General features: G+C 40.9%; 1 protein-coding gene across 1 annotated transcript in view; it reads right to left on the bottom strand.

Annotated features, from left to right (window-relative positions):
* Positions 1-14,246, bottom strand: part of SDC2 (syndecan 2) — a 103,838-nt gene extending 89,592 nt beyond the window's left edge. The window contains exon 1 of the mRNA XM_032763919.2: positions 13,763-14,246. Coding sequence (XP_032619810.1) covers positions 13,763-13,822 — 60 coding nt within the window. The 5' untranslated portion in view covers positions 13,823-14,246. The remainder of the gene's footprint in view (positions 1-13,762) is intronic.
* Between the last annotated feature and the right edge of the window lie 9,906 nt (positions 14,247-24,152).

The following is a 24,152-nucleotide window of genomic DNA, read 5'->3' as shown; positions in this document are numbered from 1 at the left end:
TGGTATCCTAAGGAAGCACATTTTGAAAAAGGGGAGAGAGCACAGAAACTGGACATGAAGCAGCACCAAAGTGTAAACAGTAATTAAGTATTTATATTGCCTTAATACCTATGAATTATGGGGTTATTGGAATTCCTAAGTCAAGGCAGTGCACCACAATAAAGCTGAGACTATGATGGAAAATTCTGTGATAATTTTCCAACAGCCTGGCAGCTAGACTGCTACTAGCAAGAGTACCAACATTAGATGGGTTTAGGAGTCTGGGATTTTGGTGTTTATTTTGAAACATCTTGTAACAAGCACCAGAGCTATGCCAACTCTGGCACTGATTCAATCGTACCATTATTGAAAAGTGGGACAAAACTTTCTAGAATTGGCCTAACTGAGCAATATTTAGAGACATAATCAAGTCACATCTGTTGTGAATTATTTAGCAAGAAATCAAAAAAATTAAAACGTGCAACAAAACTAAGAAAAAGGGACCCTACTCTCCAAATAATTAACATTCCAGAATTTGGTGCTTTATTTCAGTGGAAAACGAAGTGACCATTATTTTAACTACTTACCATTTTTCAGAGAGACTTATTAAAATAAAGAGCAACATGACAACATTAAAAAACCTCCTCCTCATGCATGTAGTGAGTACCATACTTCAAGTTCAGTTTCCATTCACAAAAGTCTCAAGCAAACAAGTCTCTCATAATAAAGGCTAATTGACAACTGCAGAGTACAAAATAAGAGACTGCCTCTACTTAATTGAAGGTCATTCCTGTTAAGCTGTATGCTATATTTAACACTAGCCTTGTAATGGCTGCTTCTGTTCAAATGCTGAGCAGGGAGATGCGTGTGTTTAAGACATGAAGAATCTACCACCAAAACCTTTTGCAACAAACTAGCAGGACAAGGCAGGCTTGCTCACTTCCTCAACAAAACTAGGTCAGGATTGCTTTGAATGGGTCCATTTGAAGACTATACCAGACTTCAGATCAAATACTTTTTAGCGGATTAGAACTAACAGTTTAATTATTACTAGTACTATATATATTGCTGCCTGCTTCTCCACCTGTGGAAAATTAAATAGCCTATATTTCTAAATTCCCCAGAATAAGTCACTGAGTCAAAGAGTCGTATACATTTCAGATTCCAACAACAGGGGGGGAAAAACATAATTCAAGAAGCAGCATTTCATTTAAAAGGGTGAGTGAAAACTGCCACAGAAAAATTGGAAAATTAGTTAAATGCCTTCTGTATATGTGAGAGAATATGTACGTTACATATACTTACATTTTCTAAAAAAAAAAAAAAACCTACACATCAAGATTGCAGTGAACAGTTCAAAGTCAGAAAATGTCAATATTAAACATACACGTGATCTTATCTCTGCTCCCTGTGCATGTGCACGGCCTTTAATTATACGATCAAATCCTATTATTTCTGCAGGATCCCTGTCTCACTTATCACACCGTTTGGAAAACCATCAAGTGAAAAAGACTCATTCAGTGTCAAAATTCTGTTCTGAGTAGTCTTCAGAGATGTCTCCACATAAAGCACACTTCAGTAGCCCAATTTAGATCTGTCCCCAGATATCTAATGCACCAAATTATATATTACATCATCTTCCCAACTCAGTTTCATCCTTCATGCCAACCACTAGCAAGTATGGACAATAGGCCATATATTCCAGTTACCTTGTTCCACTCATGCACCCCATTACGATAAATGCACACATACTTAACCTCACATACACAAGTAGTCCCACAGACCTGTGCACGTACACAAAAGTTTACAAGATCAGGATCACAGACATCAGTTTTAACCTTCAAGTGACCGACCTGGGTCTTCATTCCTCCCAATACCCATGCATAGAGATGCACGTCTGCATAGAACAGTTATGGACAGCTTTTGTTAATTCTTCGCCCCAAATATACCAACAAAAGTTAATAAATAAATCATACTCTCAGACAGACAAAACAGCTGGGTTTTTAACAGGGATTACGATTGTAGAAAAAAGTGATTTTAGAGCAAATTATAATTTATATTAGATTTGTATTATAAAAACAATCGTTACAAAGTCAAGCTATTCAGAATTAAGATCTAAAATTTCTTAGAATTCTGATGTTTAAAGTATGAAAATTCACAGCTAAAGTCACCAAGAGAACCTTAGCTATTTCTACACACAAGAGATCTGCCATTGGTTACCCACCATCCTTTGTGTTTGTTTTTATTTTGTTTTTTTGACACTCCCCCTAGCACTACTGGCTAACACATTGTAGAGGTGTTAGGTTGGGTTCCCAATTCAATTGTGTTAGCTAACTTGATTAAGCTAACTCAGCAGAACTAAAGCTTTTACTTTGGGGGTGGGGGGGCTGTACAGATCCATAGAGAAATCCTGAGGAAACAAACTACTGAAAAACTGTATCTCAGAACAATTTCATCTTAGGGACCACAAAAACTGGAATGTGTTACTCTTCATCATACAGTAGTTCTGCCAACTCCAGCCTTCTTTACAGCCATAGTGTGCAGAAAGATGTACTTTACAAATTCCTGGTTGAACAAATAGCATTTCCTGAAAGTGGTTATTTCTCACTCTTCTCTGAGATTCCATGTGCCCAATGTCACTACATGCACAGCTAGTATATCAATATATAAAATTCTAACACTTACATGAAAGAGCGAAGGTTGGTATGGTAAAGGAATATCATACTGAACATGGAGTCTTCTATGCATGAAATTAGTCCTCTTAGTTTCAATGCTCTTCTTGTACACTGGAGAAGTACTAAGTTAAGAAGTCTCCAAAGTTAGATGTGCACAGCCATAGATTAGGTCCAAAGTGATTATGGGGAGCTTAAAAAATAAAAAACAAGTGATCATGGGAAGGTGGCAGGGTATGGCCATTGTACCAGCTCAAGATGTTCACAGGCGTAAGTGTACTTTAACCTCAGAAAAGATACTTCAACATCTTATAAAGGAGGCATTGAGGGTGTCTGAGTCCACCAACGGCCAGGGTCTGACACACTTGTTGTGTTCATTAACTTAGTCCGCTGAATACGCTCACTGAATTGAATGGGACTATTCATAAAATAAGATGCTACTTTGGTAAGCATACAAACATCTGACCCTATGCAGTTATTGCAGCTTCCTGATAAAGTTTGTTATAATGCAAAATTATAATCCAGTTATCCAGATACAGATATTCATCACCAAAGAAGAAAGATTATGATCTCCTAGCCAGCTGGGAGAGATGGGGGCAGAAGAACAGTATGAGTTAAGCGTGGTATGTGGGAATCCAGCAGCAGCCAAGGATACAAGAAGATTTTCTGCATTTGAACCACGGCAACAAAAGATGGTCTTACTCCCAGAGCATGGGGGAGAGATAGCTCAGTGGTTTGAGCATTGGCCTGCTACACCCAGCATTGTGAGTTCAATCCTTGAGGGGGCCACTTAGGGATCTGGGGCAAAAACTGGTCCTGCTAGTGAAGGCAGGGGGCTGGACTCAATGACTTTTCAAGGTCCTTTCCAGTTCTAGGAGATTGCTATAGCATTGCTGTGGGGGTAAGTGATATTTTCAGCTTGGCAGCAGTGTAAAACAAAGTGACCTCACATATCATTTAGGCCCTGATCCTACAGTGGCATTCACACAGGCAGAGCTTCATGTACTTCAGTGGAGACGGGCGTAAGTGCAGGGGTTTGCCCATGAACATGTCAGTACAGGATCTGAGCCTTAGTGCCCACATATGTAAAAGTATCTTAGATTGTATTGTGGAAAACAATATTGTCCATTGTCTCAGACAACCACCAGTAAGACATACTGTATGACTTCACCAGCCCTACTCCACTGGTATAGACCCAGTAACCCTAGTACATTACTATTCTTAGGTGATACAATGCTGTGAATGGAGTACTGTGGTAATGGTGTATACTTTTTAAAATGGTACCCATTGTACGAAGCTCCCATTGCTTCTCCTTTAACCTCAATCCCTGCAGAGTCTTCAACAGTTCACAGTTCACAGGAAGGATTCAAATATTATAGAGTAGGTTGGAGACTGGGTCCAGGATTCACATGGTTAGATCAGAGCAATCAGACCAGCACAGTCCAGTTACGCTCTTTCAATCAATCAAGGCAGTGTCAGGTACAGCCATAAGAACCTACACTCTAAATGTGATTCTGAGGTGTTCTGTTAGCCAGAGGTCCACCTATTTATATATCTAGGCATTTATACCACATTCACCAGTGTGTAATTAAAACACTTGTCCTGTCACTACAGCTCAGGAGGGCAGAGGTGATGTTGAAGAAGGGGGTAGCTTTAAGGGCAGGTCTACAGTAGAAGCGCTACATTGGTGCAGCTGCACTGCTGTAGTGCGTCTGGTGAAGATGCTCTATGCGGATGGGAAAGCACTCTCCCATCGGCATAGTAACTCCACCTCCGCAAGAGGTGGAAGCTATGTCGGCAGGAGAGCATCTCCTGCCAACACAGTGTCAGTGTAGACAGCGCTTAGGTTGCTGTAACTTGCGTTGATCAGGGGTTGTCTTTTTCACACCCCTGAGCAATGCAAGTTAGATCGACTTAAGCAGTGGTGTAGACCTGCCCTAAGAGAAGAAGTAGGAAGTAGACAGGACTGGACAACATTTTAAACGTGCAATTAAATAGGACTTTTTAATATACATTGGAATTTAATCAAAGCTTTAAAAGTATGTCAAAAAAGATTCTCAAAGATTACCCTCTGTGCATAATGTATTTAGCTTGTGGAATTAAAGGAAAGATGCTGATGCAGTCTGTAACGACCAGGAGTACTAGAGGTAAGAGCTATGAAGACCAAATGCAATTTTTCAAAAGCAGTTTTGTTCTATGCCTATTTAACTAGCTGTCTTTCCAATGTTCTGCAGGGGATTTCTGTGGTACTTTAAAGATCTACAACATTTCTAAAAACAAAAACAGCTTCCAACTTTGAGCCACAAGTGGGAGAGTAACAAACATAGCTAGTTCAACACTCAACATAAAACACTCTCTGGAATATCTCATGTTTCTGCAGAAACATGGCAGCTTCATTTTAAACCACTCCATGTTACAGTGAAAAAACATGGATTCATTGCTGAGAAATAACCAAGTAACATGAGGAGGAAATTATAAACAACTCCACTGAAGATCAGAGACTGGAAGCTACATATGACATTTTAAATACAATAGACAGATATAAAACGTTCACTGAATTAATAAAGCAGCAGCAACACCCAACCTCATCCCCAACATTCTGTACTAATCTTCCTTGGGACAAACACTGTTTTCTTCTCTTCCCCCCGTCCCTTTTTAAACGTATTCTCCAAACATATTATCTGCTGCTACTGCATTTTTGGAGAACTTTTTACCATCAACTTTACGTAAGCAATCTATTCATGTCACTAACTTTTTTATATGCGTACATCCTATTCCTGGACTCCTCCTCCCCTTGCTGCACAAAAATTTACATTGATAAACTTTCACCATTGATACAAGAGACCCATATGTAAGTCTTGTGCATCAATGAGCTGCTAGACCTAATTATATAATACGAGGTGAATTCCCACTTCAATAAAATCACAGAATATATGTTTGATGTCCCTAATCCACAGGAAATTCACAAAGTGTAATGTACTCCCAGCAATGTTAGCCTGGCCCATTGATGCATAAACAGTAATGCAAAACACTGTGTATGATGCTAAATGTGTGCCTCAAAATGCATGTGCAGTGTGGCAGATTTAATATTAGTGTAGGAAGCTTAAACTTTGGATTCCTGACTTATAGTATGTTTACATTACACTGAATTAGTTTTTTCCTATATCTTCTTTGCGGGATTTTTTGTTTTTGTTTTTTAAATACCAGAAAAAAACCATCAAACTGATGTATTTATAACTCCATATTTGACTGTGGGATCACACAATATGGAAAAGTACCAAAAATGGCTTGACATTAAATGAAAGGGGATGTTTTTGGTTTGGAATCAATTTACGGAACACTCTGAACCAGAGAACTTTCCATCCAAAAGGAGCAGGATTGCTTAACTGAGCAAAAGGAGAATCTGCACTTTGAATGACCGTCCACGGGCCTGCAAGCACTGCCTCATAATTTGCCTCTACAGTCTCCCATCTAAATACTGATCAAGCCCAACCAAGATCTGCTTTTAAAGTCAGATGAGATAAAGCACATTCAGACCAGCACAAACCCTGACTGAGGTGTTCCATTCAGACAGAAGTTAACCTATTTAACTAGCTAGGCATTTATACTATGCTCACCACTGTCAAATCTGAACATCTACCCTGTCACTAAAACTCAGGCAGCAGAAGGAGGCAGGCTGACCTGCAAAACAGATTCCCCATGGAAGGAGAGGAAGATTGAAAAAGACCTCTGGAAAACTGTTCTTACACTGATGAAGGACCCATTTTGTTGACTTATTTGTGGATGTAGGAAAAGTATTCTTGGGTGCCGATGCTTGTAAAGCCAAGCTGGTCAAGCATCCAGATGCTCTCTGAAAAGGGCTACAGTTACCATAATTTATGCATTGGCAGTATTTTTTAAAATTACATGAGCCCATTAGCTTAACATTTCTGAATTGTTTTGCAAGTGAGAAGTTAAGGATGGTTATTAGATACACGAAAAGATCTGAAAGACTACAAGCAACCTTCAATCATATACAAACTCCTCCAAAAAAAAAAAAATATACAAACTTGTGAAACTAATGAAATAATAGCAACAAGAACATTTGATACATCACATAATATTTAAAATCCAGATAGTACTAGACTTGTGGTTAAATGATTGAAATGCTAATGGATATTTTGATTCAATTCCTGGCTCTACCACAGAATTTCGGTTTAATTTTGGGCAAATCACTTAATCGTGCTGCACCTTTAGAGAGTACAGAGTGTTTATTTGTCTTCATGCACATAATCCAAACATAGATTAATGGATTTTATCTAAACTTCCCAAAATAAATTCACCTTTGGGCTGAAACAATTTAGCCTAAAAGGGAAATTTGAGTAAGCTGTTGTATAACACTAAAAATAGAGATTTAGAATGAAATGCCCAACTCACACTTGAATTAAACATTGCTTATGTGGCACTATAACAACTTATTTACTGACAAGGACAAATTCCACAGATTCATCACTGCACCATTAGTCATTATTTCACTCTAAATGAACCCACTGCTCTAGATCCAGACAAAAATAATTCACTCAGTGTAAGTATGTCCTCTAGTACAATATTTTTTCCACTGCTGTTGCAGAGCACACACATTTCAGGTTACTGCCTGTAATATCTAGCATCCTTTTGATATTATCCCTCAGGACCATGCTATTCAAAAAAATAAACAAAGCTACTCAAAATAGAGATGGTTATTGTTGCAGGGTCAGCCATTAATGCACTCTCTTTTGAATAAGGACTTCAAATCATGTTTCAGTCTGAACAAGAGAAATCATGTTCTCGGAACAGTCATGCAATGTAATCTGTGCATAAATTACCAGGTCTGTAAAGATTACCACTTGTCTTGTAAGCATGAACTAAAGACAACTAAACAAAATCTGTTCACAGAACAGCCTAAAGTAGTTCTCCCATACTTGCTACAACAGGAAACCATGTCATGCCACTCCAGTAATGTGACTTGAACCAAGACCAAATTGCTCACTTATTGCTTGCTGCAGTTAAGACAAGAGAGGCACAGCATAAAAGACATCTTTATGGTTTAGATATAAGCAGCGTCTTACAAAGCAGTGTCTAGAATAAGCTTTCCAGTCTCAAAAAACAACATCTCTCTATTAAAAAAATATTGTCAGTCAAATCTAATAAGATTACAAAAAGGTGCTTTTCCAGAATTAGACAAGCACTCTTTGTTCGAAGTCTGAGCTTCAATAAAGCTAGTAATTCTCTGCCATAAGGAAAATGTTTGAACTATTGAATGAATGGCAAAAGTCAATTTGGTAGGATAATCTGATTAATAAATGCCATCTATATGCCGCTGCTGCTATCTTAAGACAATTGGTGATGAAAAGAGAGGCATACAAAAATCTGTTCAATGTATCAGTTAGTTCCTAAGGTCTCCTGCTTGTCCCTTTAGAAGGTCCTCTGCATGCCCAAGATTCCCTGCTTTATGAGTTACACACAATGTTTAAGGTAGCAATCCTCTTCTGATAAAAGACTGGATCATGAATGTCTTTCGAATCCCACTGATGTCTTTCCGCTTAATTAGCTGGAGGAGTCCTTGCTGATCAGTATAAAGAAATGATCTCTAATCAAGAAGGAATTTGTCAGGAGCCAGGTAAGGCATTGAAAGCCAATGCTATTAGATTTATGTTTAATGGACTGTTAAAAAGTGAGAACAATCCAACATTCAGAGATGCTAAAAACCACAGGAAAACAGGATGCAAAAAACAAGCTGGGGATTTTTAAAAATCCACACCTCTACTATCCAGTCTGGCCTTGTTTTGGTCATCTTGAGTTTTAGTGATAGACATGTATAACTGGGGGGGAAAGGCAGGAAGTGTTATATAAATCCATGGGATCCCCACATCTTCAATACTGCATGTAGATGTGGTCATCCCATCTCAGAAAAGATATACTGGAACTGAAAAAGATTCAGAACAGGGCAACAAAATGATTAGGGGTATGGAACAGCTGTCACATGAGGAGAGATTAATAGGACTGGGACTTTTCAGCTTTGAAAAGAGACAACTAAGCAGGGGGATATGATAGAGGTCTATAAAATCACGACAGGTGTGGAAAAAGTAAACAATTAAGTGTTATTTACTCCTTCTCATAACACAAGAACTAGGGGTCACCAAATGAAATTAATAGGCAACAGGTTTAAAACAAACAAAGGGAAGTATTTCTTCACACAACACACAGCCAACCCGTGGAACTCCTTGCCAGAGGACTGTAGCAGAGTTCAAAAAAGAACTAGATAAATTCATGGAGGATAGGTCCATCAATGGCTATTAGCCAGAATGGGCAGGGATGGTGTCCCTAGCCTGTGTTTGCCAGAAGCTGGGAATGGGCGACATGGGATGGATCACTTGATGATTACCAGTTCTGTTCATTCTCTCTGGGGCACCTGGCATTGACCACAGTCAGAAGATAGGATAATGGGCTAGATGGATCTTTGGTCTGACCCAGTATGGCCATCATTATGAGGTCTAGATCCACCCAAGGCAGATTTGCTCTTCAGTGGTGTGAGGAAGATCCATGCAAGTTAAAGTCCATCTTCATCACATCATCTGAAACAGCCTAGCCAGCCCAAACCCACCATAGCAGGCAGCCAAGTTGCACTAACACCTCTGCCTCTATGTCCAAGCATCATCCAGTTGTGGGACCAGATCCCAAAATGCCAAGGAGTTTATCTTAATCTGTCCCTGAATATTAGGCTCTCGTTTACTTTCTAATAATTATCTATTCAGTGACTACAGTTTACAGAGACATAAAAGACAATGTCTCTGCCCCACAAGACTTCCAAGTATTAAATTAGATGCATTGCTGGCATCATGCTACCATGTTTTAAATGGAAATTGGTTTATGACAAAAGGCCAAATAGTCAACTGGGTTTCAATATTTTAAGTTTAAAAATATGTATTGAACTAGGAAGCCTCGAAGCTTAGCTCAGCCCCAACTATCCTCTGACAAATGAAAATATTTCCAAGTACATGGGAGTGCTAAAAATATATTAAAAATACACACCAGCATAAGTCTGTCAAAGCACAGCCAGTATCAAAGTGGTTCAGTAAATTCAGACGTTTAACAAGGTATTTTAAATATACATGGATGAAGCACTGGGATGGGTCTAGTCAGAAATGTAGCTAAAGTAAGGAGGAGCAGCAATGACACACCATGTTAGCGTTGTTTCAGAGTAGCAGCTGTGTTAGTCTGTATCCGCAAAAAGAACAGAACTACTTGCGGCACCTTAGAGACTAACAAATTTATTTGAGCAAAATCTTTAGTGGGTGTGCCAGATACTTAACAAGACACTATAAGGAAATACCCCATCCTCTGGTTTGGAGTAAATATGGTCCCCTCAATGTGTCTTTACAGTTTATGTACGTACATTGGGAAAAGCAAGATTTAAAAGTAACCTTTGTTTAGAAATGCAGTGAGATACTCAGAGTAGCCCAGCGGATTAAACTAAATTTACTGAAAATGGACAATCTAGGAGGTAGATAAACCTAACTTGACTCATTGCTTCATTTTTCCTCTCACTCAGATATCGGTCTCCAAAGTCCATATCATTAATCCCTCTCAATTCAATACCAAACAGCCCAAAACTCACAGGCAACCAGTACACAACAAGTCAATACAGGAAAAGATTTTAGATTTAAGCTCTTAAGAGGTCAAATATTTTTCAGATGATACTGGATACTGCCCTAATATTTATCCTTTTAATGGCTGAAACACACGGTGCCATAGTCTGTGCTGTATTTTTACTTCACAGCACTCAGACTATAAGAGTGAAAACACACTGCGGAGATTTATTACTAAATTAATGTTGATATGTCACTGTACAGTGTTATTTTGTACTAAAAACAAGAGAACAATCATGTGCATCGTTGGACTTTTTGTAATAAAGCACAGCACACAGATTCAAGAGATACTGTTAATTTCTTGTGCAAACAGAATCACTCCTTTTTAAAATTCTGCCTAATTTATCACCATAAAAAAGGAATGCTTGAGGTTCTTGTGTATTCTTGTCTTTTTTTTTTTTTCCAGAAAGCTACTAGAATCAGACTTACAAACAACTACTTGACAATGCCCCCTGAGAAATGGTAGATTTTTAAACATCCATATTAATTCCTCTTATCTCCAAGATTCCTTCATTTTTATTAATAACAATGTTTATAAAATCCTCCTCTATCTTTTCCTAAAGATAGCTCTAAGAAAACTTAACTAGAGAGGACAGTACATACTTACAGCCAGATACTAGAGACACAGTGAAAGAGCAAGTATTCCTCCTTTACTTATAAAATAGTTTCACAACTTTCCTCCAGCTGCAAAGGCACTACACTAAAGGCAAGCAGCCAGCACTGCTCCCCTAGATACTTTATGCTGCACTTCCATTAACCCATAAACCAAGCAGCACTGACACATTCCCACAAACTGGCCTCATGGCTCACAGCGGAAGAAGGCAATAGTCCTAAGGCAAAACATAAAACTTAATACTTTACTAATTGCTGTGGCATTTTAATGGTTACCACACCATCACAGAACTTCACAATTATGGCACTTCTAAAAGCAATTATAGCTGTAAACTTTAAATAGAAAGTATTAAAATATACTGTACCTCACTAAAGACTTGCTATAATTTACTGAGTCAAATTTTTATTTTTCATAATATAAACTCAAATCACTAGTTATGCTGGGTTGTATCTTTAGTTATTTTAGAAAATATTAGCCTTAAATGGCTTTCATGAATGACTGACTCACCACTAAATAGAGATTCTTTATTGTGTTCATATTTAAATAATATCTAAACCACTTGAGTTAATATTGTTTACCACAGTGGAGCAGTTCATGTAATTGAATTAAATCGTCAGGGTACTTTAATTTCATATTCAGAAATGTTAAAGACCCTAAAAATACTGAAGCAGCAATGTAGTTTCATGTCATCTTCCCTTAGAGAATTTCAAAGCACTTTACAAGCATTAGTGAAAAAGCCTCAAATGCTAGTAAGGTATTCTTATTCCTATTTTATGGAGAAAGAAAGTAAGACACAGAAGGTAAGTGACTCTTTCCCTACAAGGGATTCAAATCCTTGCAGCTGACTTAACTAGAGGGCCAAAGTTAGTGAAAATACATTTGTAGTTTTTGAAAGCACACAGCAACATTATACTAAAGCTTCTCAGAGAAAAACATCTGTAAAGTGTTATCAGCGGAAGAGTCATCCTTAAACCTCTCTATGTTTTGAGGAGGCTCCACTTCTATGTTTCTCTCACAGAGGCACTCTTGTTTTCCCTTACTGTGATTTTAGATACCAGATTGCCTGGAATGTTTCTCAAGGGTAAATACTCAGTCTGCACCAGGAAGCCCCTTTTTCAAAGTATAAAATAGTCTGACAAGCTCAAATGCTCAATAAGTTTATTTAAAAAATCCTTAAAATGAAAAGAGGGAAGCTGAGATAAACAACATCACTTTATGTGCTAGAGAAATAAGGGTATAAGACCTCAACTTTCCTGAGCTATTGATTTTTTTCCCTGGAGTTGTGATGCAAGTGTTACACAGAAAGCTGCAGGGGGAATACAGAATGCAAGCAAATCCCTCCAGGGAGTCATGTTGACTCCAAATTTCACAAACTCGAGAACATTACTTCTAGCCTCCAAGTAAGGGGGGAGGCAGGAGAGAACACAAAAACGTCTTATGGGAGCATTTTCTGTAGTCTTCTTTTACCTCAAAAAGTTATAACTTAATTAGGTCATATGCTAGGTAGTGGAGACACAAAATGCAGCCTTCTGGGGCAAGTAAGTGCAGTAACTAAATCCATCAACTCGCAAGGGCATTTTCAGGAACAGGGATTTGAGTTATTTTGTAAGGCAACAATTCCCTTCACTGCAGAAGAACCGAGGAAAGAATGAGAGGCAGGGCAGTGTATTGGAGAGCAAATCAGAAAACACATATAGTTCCTAAACCAGAGCATAGGAGTCAACTGAATACCAAACTCCTACTACTTGGGTGGGAGAAGGAGAGAGGAAAAGCAGGAGACAGCAATGCAACCACTTAAAGACCAAAAGTCTTCCACGGCCCTAGCACCATTGTTACAGCCCAGAGGAATCCCTGGAGGTTTCTACAGCTGAAAAGCCTATTACTGACTGGAAAACAAGCAAGAAAGAGCACAAGATAGACATTTTCTACATTCTAACTGTGCCACCAAATGCCCCTCTCCACGCCACCAAAATGTATTAACCAGGAGAAGGAAATAATTTTTGCAAGTCACAAACCTCCGAAAAAATAGGTTCTGACAGAAATTACTGTCCTATCATTATACACCGCGAGCTTAATCTAAATGCAATAAGATTTTCAAACTTCTTTTTAGTGCAAGGCTGTGGGAATTCTGAGCCCCATCCTATCACGTTCGCCTCCAGTCCACCAACAACTCTGCAGCAGCAGAGCCCGGAAAAACACTAAACTTTATCTTCTAGGGTGCGAGGGTCACACCAAGGAGTCCAGTCTCTCTCACACACTCTCGCCCCCGCTCCCCCTGCCCCCAACCACAGGCTGGCCTAGGGTTTGTTTTTGTTGTTAAGAAAAGAAGTCTTCAACTACCAACAGATGTCTGTGCGAATCATAATGTACAGCCCCCGCTAAGGGGGAAAAACACACTCTTGGATGGATCATCAAAGTGACTTCAGCAGACTCCTGCTCAGCAGATGTAGCAGCAGCTCGTCCTTCCCCCCCAGCAGGGCTAAAGCCCCTTTCCTGAGCCAGTATGGAAAAAGCGCGTTTCTCCTAAAGGCAGCGTTGAGGTTCGTCTGTCTCTTTACACACACACACACCCCCAAAGTCTCCCACCAGAATGGGGGGGGGGGGATTACTGCACAATCCCCTTCTCCCCAGGGCTTTGCCTAGTCACTGCAAAGACTCATCCGGAGGGAGGAATCTCTGTACATCTGCAGAGTAACTCCTGCACCTCTCGGAACTACACGGTGCCCGGCTGGGATACAGGCTTGTTTATCTGCAGCTTTCCCAAGATAGCCACGCAGGGTTGGCGCTGCCACCCCCAGGGAAACCCCGTCCCTCACTCCCACCCAACTTACCGACTCCCCGGACACGTAGGCCACCAAGCCACAAGTGAGCAGTATCCACGCGCTCCGCATTATTCCCGGGGTGCAGGCGAGGCAGCTGCCGCTTCAGGCAAAACCCAGGCGCCGAGCGATCCCCGGCTGCTCTGCCACCACCAGAGCTCGCAGCACCAGCAGCAGAGAACCCGGGCGCTCCGCTCCCTCCCTCCCGCAGCCGCCTCTGGCGCCGCCGCTTCTCACTTGTTGGCTGCCTGCAGGCAGGAATCCCACTAGACACAGGGCGGAGTTGGTTGGTTGGTTAGTTGGTCGGGGGATGTCTCTCTCCTGCCCAGGAGGATTTTATTTTTCCTGACACAGTTTCAGCTGCATCAATAAATGAGGGAGCAAAAGTTTGGGAGCGCGGAGGCAGCGGGTGGGAGAGAAGAGCTTTGCCGGTCGCTATCTGCTCCCTTCTCCCTCAGCCCAGAGTCTGCCTCCTCCTCTGCGTGTGAGACGAGGCAGCAGTGCGACTCCTAGTTAAACCCCGGAGAAATTCCTGCAGGATTACAGCACCGATTGGCAGCTCAGGCAGCCAGTGGGAGGAGGGAGGATTTGCAGCAGCAGCTCTCATTTCTCCTTCCACACATCCAAGCAACTTTTGTTTTTGGTGTCCCCCCCCATTTTTTTTCCCCCGTTTAATACAAATGGAAACCATTTGCAATGCTGCGGGGCAACCGAGGGGGAAAACGTTAGCATGTTTTTGCTATTAAGTGTGAGAATTGGGCCGATATAAAATAATAATCTAGTGCCTGGTCTACACTACGCGTTTAAACCGAATTTAGCAGCGTTAAACCAATTTAACCCTGCATCCGTCCACACAACAAGGCCCTTTATATTAATATAAAAGGCTCTTTAAACCGATTTCTGTACTCTTCCCCGACCAGAGGAGTAGCGCTGAAATCGGTATTGCCATATCGAATTACGGTGTGGCCACAAATCGACAGTATTGGCGTCCGGGCGGTACCCCACAGTGCTCCATTGTGCCCGCTCTGGAAAGCAATCTGAACTCAGATGCAGTGGCCAGGTTGACAGCAAAAGCCCTGCGAACTTTTGAATTTCATTTCCTGTTTGCCCAGTGTGGAGCTCTAATCAGCACGGGTGGTGATGCAGTCCCAAATCCAAAAAGAGCTCCAGCATGGACCATATGGGAGATACTGGATCTGATCGCTGTATGGGGAGAGAAATCTGTTCTATCAGAGCTCCGTTACAGAAGACGAAATGCCAAAGCATTTGAAAAAATCTCCAGGTTATGATATAGAGTCCACAGCACAGTGCTGTGTGACAAGCGTAACGGAAAGCCAAAGAATCAAATGGATGCTTATGGAGGGAGGGAGGGGGTACTGAGGACTCCAGCTATCCCACAGTCTCCGAAAAGCATTTGCATTCTTGGCTGAGCTCCCAATGCCTGAAGGATCAAAAACATTTTCCCAGGTGTTTCAGTGTATATGTCGTCAATTTACACTCTACCCCCCCGCCCCGAAAGAAAAGGGAAGAAAAAGTTTCTCGCCTTTTTTCAATGTCACCCTATGTCTATTGCATGGTGCTGGTAGACAGCGTGCTGCAGCACTGAACACCAGCATCCCCTTCCCGGTGGCAGAAGGTACAATATGACTGATATCCATCGTCATCATCAGCCCGTGAGTGCTCCTGGCTGGCCTTGGTGTGGTCTGCTGGGGGCTCCTGAGTAAAAATGGGAATGACTCCTGGTCATTCCCGGCAGATGGTACAGAACGGCTAGTAACCGTCTTCATCATAGCAACTGGAGACTGAGCTCCATCAGCCCGCCCCCCCTTTCATGTCTAAAGAAAAGATTCTGTACTGCCTGGACTATCATAGCAGCGGGAGGCTGGGCTCCTCTCCTCCCTCACCCACACTTTAATGTCCTGCCTGGACTATCATAGCAGCTGGAGGCTTCCTCCCCCTCATTTTATCTCACTAAAAAGTCAGTGTTTCTTATTCCTGCATTCTTTATTACTTCATCACACAAATGGGGGGATACTGCCACAGTAGCCCAGGAGGGTTGGAGGAGGAGGGAGAAGAGGAACTGAAGCAAGAGGGGTGGTTGTTCCAGGGTCACGACCCCTAGAATGCATAAGCCAGCTCATCATTCTTGCAGGATACTCTGGGGCTCAGACACGGAGTGGCCTGTGTCTCTGGTTCTCTAGTACACTTGCCCCATATCTAAGCAGACTGACTCTAGTTTAGACAAAACATAAAGAAGGGAAGACCCGGGAGTCATTCTCATTTGTCCAGTGCGCCCCGGCCGACCTCAGCGAGCCAGCCAGAGACACTAGACAACAGCAGACGTACGAACGACTGAAAACCATCATCTCATCGTCAATTACAAGAATGGCAATCGGGTCAATAGGAATGGTAACCCTCTGCTACATGCAAAGGCAAATGACCGTGCTTGTGTGCACTAGACCATGCATGCAAGTCCCACTGCACATCACCAGTACATACAGTGACCAGTGACAAAAGGCAAAACTGGCTCCATGGTTGCCATCTATGGCGTCTGCCATGGGCAACCATGGAAAAGGTGCAAATGAACTTGTCTGCGTTGCTTTCCAGGAAATTGAAACACATTTACCCAGAAGCCATCACGCCGACCCTGTTTTTGCATTGAATCTCAACCAGAATCCATGGTGGAGAGCGTGGGAACCTATGGGATACTTCCCACAGGCAATGCTCCAGAAATCATGCTAGCCCTCAATGACATGACGCACACTGCTGCTTAGTGTGGCCACATGCACTCGACTTTATACAATCTGTTTTACAAAACCGGTTTATGTAAAATCGGAATAATCCCGTAGTGTAGACATACCCTTGGAAAAATTCTTTTTTATAACTCTGCAATCTGACTTTTTTTTCATGCTTTCAGATCCTTGTTTTGAGTGGTGATCTCCCTGACCCCATCCCTCATTACATGTTATAATATGTTAACATCATAGTGTGCAGCATTGCCACATCATGAGACTGGGTCAAAAACAAAACAAAACACAAGATTGTTGAAGGCTAGCATTTTGAGGTCTTTTTATTTGCTCTTTGGAGTTCAGGTTGTCAAGCTTTTCTATAAAAGCAGCAAAGAGTTCTGTGCCACGTTATAGACTAACAAACGTATTGGAGCTTGAGCTTTCATGGGTGAATATCCACTTCGTCAATGCATCCGATACATTTGTTAGTCTATAAGGTGCTACAGAACTCTTTGCCGCTTTTACAGATCCAGACTAACACGGCTACCCCTCTGAAGCTTTTCTATATGACTGAGGGCTCGACATTTACTTTAACAAAAATGAAATCTGAGCTTCAGTTGTAATCCTACAAAATCCAGGAACTGGGGCTTTAAAAAGGACGAATAGTACAGTGAGCCCTGCGATAAATATTGCAACACCTGGCAACCCTATGAATACATACTTTGAATATACAGTATCCATGATCTGTAATGGACATGGGGTGTTTGGATACTAACTGGGAAAGCACACAGTTTCACCCCCTTCTACAAATTGCCCCATGTGACTTAATTCAGGAAAGCTTATGCTTAAATAAATTTATTCGTCTCTGGTGCCACAAGTACTCCTGTTCTTAATTCAGGAACTAATGGTTGAAATTCTGTGGCCTATATTATGCAGGAGATCAGATTTGATGATCATAATGGTCCCTTCTGTCTTAAAAATCTCTAAAGACTCAGGATGGTGGAGAAGAAAGCTCAGTAAGGTTCTTCTTGCAGAGTTTTCCACAAATCCTGTGTCTCCTCCCCACACTCCATGGCTTGGACACTGAGGCCATGTCTAGACTACGCGCCATATCGGCGCGTTAAAATCGATTGCTTGGGGATCGATATATCGCGTCTAATCTAGACGGGATATATTGATCCCTGAGCACGCTTATATCGATTCCGGAACTCCACCAACCCCACGGAGTTCCAGAATCGACATGGCAAGCTGCGGACATCGATCCCGCGCGGTGAGGATGGGTGAGTAAATGGATTTTAGATATTCGACTTCAGCTACATTATTCACGTAGCTGAAATTGCATATCTAATTTTACCCCGTAGTGTAGACCAGCCCTGAGGGTATATCTACACTGCAACAAAAACCCTGAAGAATCAGGTCTTGGAGCCTGGTTCATCTGAGTCACTACCCCCTGGTCTCATGGCTTTCCTCAAGCATATCCCCTACCAGCACAAAAGTTCATGCAGTACAAATGTAACCACTGCCCCTTCCCCTACCAAATCCCTATCAACTCTTCCTCACACGTAGATCCACAGAGGGGCCCTGTGGCAGGAACTGAGGTAACTGGGTTGTGGAGCAACTCTCTTCCATACCAGAGCAGAGGAACTATTTTGAGTCTCCTCCTTCCATGTGTGGATAGGATCCTGAGAGAACATAATAGTAATAATACTTGTCTAAATACTGATTTTCAGAACATATCTTGTCATCACTTTTTACATTGCACTCCCTTCTGAAATCCACTTTGGCCTCTTTTTTTTTTTACATCTTCAAAGCTTTGCGCTGTACAATCATTAACCAATCAATGGAGAGTTTTGAATAAAAACTGATTGCAAAAATATATCCCATCATCTTCAAAGCACACAGTAAACATTAAGGCCCTGATCTTGTAATGTGATGTGGGTAGGCAGGCCCCGGCAACTGCATGAAGCCAGTGGGTTCTGTACAGATGGAGGGGTCCACTCAGAGTTCTTGGCTGGACTGTGGTATAACTATTAATAATTTCAACAAGCCTGTGAGATGGTCAGTATTATCCTTCCTTTACAACTGAGGAAAGTGAGGCAGAGGGTTTAAGGTTCCCATCCTGCAAGCTGATCCACACAGCCAGACCCATGCACCTAGGCAGAATTCCATTGACTGTACAGCAAATGTCCATCTGCACAGATCAGCTTCCAGGATCAAGGCCTGAATGACTTGCACAAGGTGAAAGAAGAGCTACAATTAAAACAGAGCAATGTTAGGTATTTTTTCTGGTTCCTTAGCAATTGATGTACATTATGTTTAAATGGTAAAAACAGTATACAACATTAAAAGCAAAAACAACATAGAAGAGGGAAGAGCAAGAAAGAAAACCCATGTGCAGGAAGTGCCATAAGAAACCTGAGTATTGTTTTTTAAAAAAAATTACTATGGTGGGTTATTTTAGCCTTCATGTGCATAGGTTTAAAACATTAAAAAATGTCGTTTGCATTTTTGTTCCAATCTTCTTGCTCAGGGATTTACCTACTCTGCTCTAAAATCCACTCCAGACCAAAACAAAGGTTATTGTCGACTAAGGCCTTTATCTCGAAAGGAGTTCCTCATGGCATATCCCTGCAGTCAGTGGGGCTCCACCTTGGCCCCGAGTATCTGTCGATAGAGTTTAGTACAGATTTGGGGCCTAAAACTTAGCATCTGTGGCCCCAAATCTGAAAACATGTATGCATATGCTTAAATTTACACACACATATAATCCCATTGAAGTCAAGTGTAAAGTTAAACGTGCATAAGCGTTTGCAGGATTGGGGCTCAAAGTTGCAAATATAAAATAATTTTGTAAAAAAATCAAAGGGGGGTAAAAGTGACTGTACAGAACAAGAAAAGAAATAGTTCTTTTGCTTCACAGACGTAGCAAAAGTATGTTCTGAGAGCCACTTGCTGCCTTCTAGCATTCCTAACACTATCCTGCCCACAGCTCTATCCATAGTACAACAAAAACATTTACGTGTGGCCCTATTCCACAACAGCTGTGCTACATAATCATAGCCAATTGTGCCTGCACCTGCTCCTGTTGTCGCCCTGATTTTATAGGGACAGAGGCAAGAGGGAGGCCCAGCACGAAGCAGAAACAAAGTGTTTTTCACCCAAAGGAAGTGTGTAATAAGAACTACAATGGGAGAGTAACCAGAGACAGGCAACATAACAGGGCTGCCAAGAAAAAGCTGCAGGTCTGGGACACTTGTGATCCAAACCTTCAGTCATTAATCACTGTGTTGCCTTTGTGTTAAAAACAGTTCACCCACTCCTCTTTTAGACCCCTTAGCATCTGCATTATCACAGCAAGAGCGTTGGGTTTGACCATTACCAGGTTATTATAACATGGTTTGAATGGCTAATAGGGTCAAAGGCAAAATATGTTAAAGACATTTTTTAAATGTGCTTTAGCCCAGGTAGACTAGAGCAAGGTATTTTCAAATCTGACTGTAGACTAGAGATAAGACCAAACTGGAATCCAAACATACACCAACTCTTAGGAAGATCTAAACTGGAATTTCATTATTTGGGTGGAGGGGGAGGTGTCTCTCTCTTTCTCTCTCATAGGGGGAACAAACCCCTGAATTTGGGGAAAGTTTGGCCATGAACCCTGGATTTGTGACTTGGAATCATTCACATTGGCCAGTCAAAATATGATACAACCAAAGCAACTGCTAATCTGTCCAAACTAGGCTAAAGTGCAGTTGTGTGATAGCGTAGACATGGGCTTGAAGGACTTTTTCTTTAGGATGTAAAGTGGTTTCTCTTGTATTTCAGTGAATAGTCATGGTTAGAGACAGATGATATAAAGAGTGGGATTGTGAAAAGACACACAAGGCTTTGGAGGAAATTGGTAAAAGACTTAGATCAATGGTTCCCAAATTGTAACACTTGCTAAGACTCTGCAGACAGCTATCTCGTTACCTGATTCTGGCATAGCTTCAGCTGCCAAATCATATTTAAATATAGCTTTAAAAAGTCACTAAGTACTTTCCTAATATTAACTTTTCATGTGGTCAATTGCTGCAGTTGCCACAGGTGTGTTATACAATTACAAATGGGAGGGGAGGTGATCCATACAAGTCTGAATGGGAAAGGAACTGCCAACAGTACAATCTGTCTATTAAGATGTAGCCAACACTATAAAAAAGTTGGAGAATGCCAGGTTGAAAACATCTGGAAAATATAGAGAGCTGATCTGAAAGCCTCACAGCAGCAATAAAATACGTGGTGCAGATTAGTTGGTTGTAGCCAACATTTGTTGTATAAATGATCAGTGGCTTTACTTCCGCTGGGAATGGAAAAGAGTTGGCATCACATTAAAAGTAGTAAGAGGTCATAAGTTCTCCTGGATAACTTATACAAAGAGGAACAAAGTATGAGACAAGAAATAAAGTAGATGATTTTTTTTTGAGCCAATACGGGTAATTAATTATCTTAAGTAAACTGATTAAAAATACCCCTGCTATTATGTGACCCTCAGTAAGTGGAACTGCTCAATACGATCCAAGAATTATTATAACAAAATTCAGTACAACCCAGGAATTAGTTAACATCATGAAATTTACCCAGTCCCATGCTTTTATTATAAGACCACAAAAATAGTCCTTTTCTATGAACATACCAATAACACTAAAGGTATTCAAGGACCATAATGTTCTTTTGGCTTCCTTATAAGCATGAAACCTAAGTAAACCTAAGGAGGAAAAAGACAACAGATGGATACAACAAACAGATTGAGGGGTGTGGGGTGGGGGGACACAAGGAAGCAATCAGACAAAACCTGCCAGCATGGAAAGCAGTGGTGACTTCATACCAGCTGCCTAACAACTGTCCATTTTTTAAAGGTGTCATGGCAAAGGACTAGTTTCAAGGAAGACTATGAGGTGGTCTTGTTTTTACAGGGAGTTCCTCTCATGATTAGGGGGCAGCATGGGAGAAAACTCAGAGGTGCTCCTTTGAAATTTAACAAATAAACTATGAAGGCCAGCATCAATGGCAGAGCAGAGGTAAGAGTGAACATCTCAGTAGTATACAAGAGAAAAGTAAGGTGGGTTTAAGCTTTGAAGAACCTTAAATAAAGATGAATAGTTTGTGTCTGATGTGGTAGAGAAGGGTGATCCAGTTGCATAATGCAAAGAGAATTAACATACCAGCCTGTAAATACAACAGAATATATTCATCCCATCCCACCCCCACAACTCAAAGCCCCATACCCTCAGTCCTCCTCAGACAGATGGTTTTGGCAGCATGCCTTGAAGATCAGCAAATTCAGGCTACTTAATAATACTTGCTTAAGTGTTTGTCATCATGTGTTTACTTTTAGGTATGTGAATAGTCCTATTGGCTAAAGAAACCACATATGTAAGTGCTTTGTTAGACTGGGGACAAAAGTTGGGGAAGCTAATGCTTCCGGTGATATAACTGAAATTTTGAAATACTGTCCTATACACAGCAGAAGGGTCATGAATACATATTCTCAGGGCATTAAGAAGATTAGAAAGTTGTTGGGCCTGTGATTAGGGTGACATCAAAACTATTCACTAATCCAGATACAAAGATCACACTAAACCCCCTATTTGTACACCATGCTTAATTCCATTATTAGGAAAAACATTTAAATGTATTTAAATTAAGCACATACATAAGTGCTTTGCTGAATCAAGGCCTAAGTGTTCCACAGGAGACTCTAGTAAAATAAAACAGAAATGGTGAAAGAAGGATCCTAGTGGCCATGGTCACCAAAAATCATGAGGCGTAGAAAGTAAACTTTATCTTCCAGACTATGAAACTGGATAGTCAATACCACAGGACTTAAATGCATCAGTTTGGTTTATCTTCCAAACAGGGTAAATTTTATCCATTCTGCATGGGTATAATCAATACTATTAGGCTTTAGTTTTTATAACCACAAAAATGTACCCTGAAAATACAAGATAATTCTTTGTGTCTGAACATTTAATTTAGAACCACTGCTCAATATTTGCAAAGAAATTAGCATACCTCCTCATACATGACAATCTCTACAAATGAAACATTGTTGGTTCAGCTTATTATTATGAAAGATTGTATCATGGATATTGTTTGCCTGCAGTACATCAAAGAAAATACAGAAGGGCTTGGCTGAAAGATCTTTTCTTTCAGGTGCACTGCTGAAATTAATGAAAATCAATTAGACCTACATTTGACTGCCGTAGCTAATTCAATAATGGAAGTAATAACAGAGCTATCTATTCACAATTCCTGATGAACTCAAGTAATTCCCATTCTCTCTTAGAAGTGTAGGATTCACAAATTATAGGTGGAACTGATATGGCTGCCTATAGTTAAAGTTGCCAGATAGTTCGCATTAAAAGACCCTATTGTCAGTTGCTTTTAACTTTGCCAAACTTTAACCATTCAGGCTAAAATTCATCAGGCTGATTTCTTTTTCTTCAAAGTTTCAGCTAAAATGGATCCGCTGTGACCAAGAATCAGATTAGGGATAAATACATTGTTTTGCCCATATTAAAAATAGTCTTCCAACGACTTTCAGAAGTTTTACACCTTCAGACTTTGCAGCAGTGCAGGGATTTGAAATTCTGCAGGGAGGGTGGCCCTGGTATTGGGAATGTGCCTTTTGCCCTCTCTGTTAAACTTCATCCTTATTTGGCTAAGTTATAATTCTCAAACAAAAAATGTCACCTCTCACAAATCCTCAGTAGAGACTTGTTAAAATTTGGCAGCTAAATTTTCCAAAGGTTCTAACTACATTGAGCATGCTGCAGGGATGGAACAGTACTTTAACCTGCATCGGCTCCTCTTGGCAGCTAAGGGCTGCTGTGGAGCTGGGCACAGGAACTGAGAGCAGGGAGACGGTCTCTCCTCTGATCTCACTGCTCCTACTGATGGTGCCCAGGCAGTGAGAGGAGGAAGAGGTAGTCTGGTTAGAATGCAGGGAGAGGGGGCTTGCAGGTGCCAGAAAGTGGACAGCATCCAGTGGAGGGGCATGGATTGGAGAAGAAGGATGGTAGTTTACTAATAATAAGTACATAAAAAATAATATCACCTCACCCAGGGGTGCTGGAGCAATTTGCATAATAGGGTGCTGAAAGGCACTGAACCAAATTGTAAACCCTGTACATGATGTAAACAACTTCAAGCCAGGGGGTGCTAGTGCACTTCCAGCACCTATGACCTCACGTCAGAGAGGGACTATGAAAATAAATACATTCATGTTTGTGAAGCACTCAGATACTGTAGTGATGACAGCCTAAAAATTGCTCATGAGGAAATTTATTAATTTGTATTCAATGCAGAGTTTGGCTGGCATTAAGTAAATGAGGCTTAAAGTCCACTGATTGAATGAGGAGGATAAAAATATATTTTGAATAACTACCTATTCACTAAATGAAGCAGAGGATCCTGAGGAAAATATAGAACGATCATGTAATTAAAGACTGTATCAAGCAAAAGGAAGGATTTTCACACAACGCACAGTCAACCTATGGAACTCCTTGCCAGAGGATGTTGCGAAGGCCAAGACTATAACAGGGTTTAAAAAAGAACTAGATAAATTCATGGAGGATAGGTCCATCAATGGCTATTAGCCAGTTTGGTCAGGGATGGTGTCCCTAGCCTCTGTT

The sequence above is a fragment of the Chelonoidis abingdonii genome, chromosome 2 (genome assembly GCF_003597395.2).
Source record: "Chelonoidis abingdonii isolate Lonesome George chromosome 2, CheloAbing_2.0, whole genome shotgun sequence".
NCBI lineage: Eukaryota > Metazoa > Chordata > Testudines > Testudinidae > Chelonoidis > Chelonoidis abingdonii.
The sequence above is the reverse complement of the archived record's forward strand: the minus strand, read 5'-3'. Positions and strand labels throughout refer to the sequence as shown.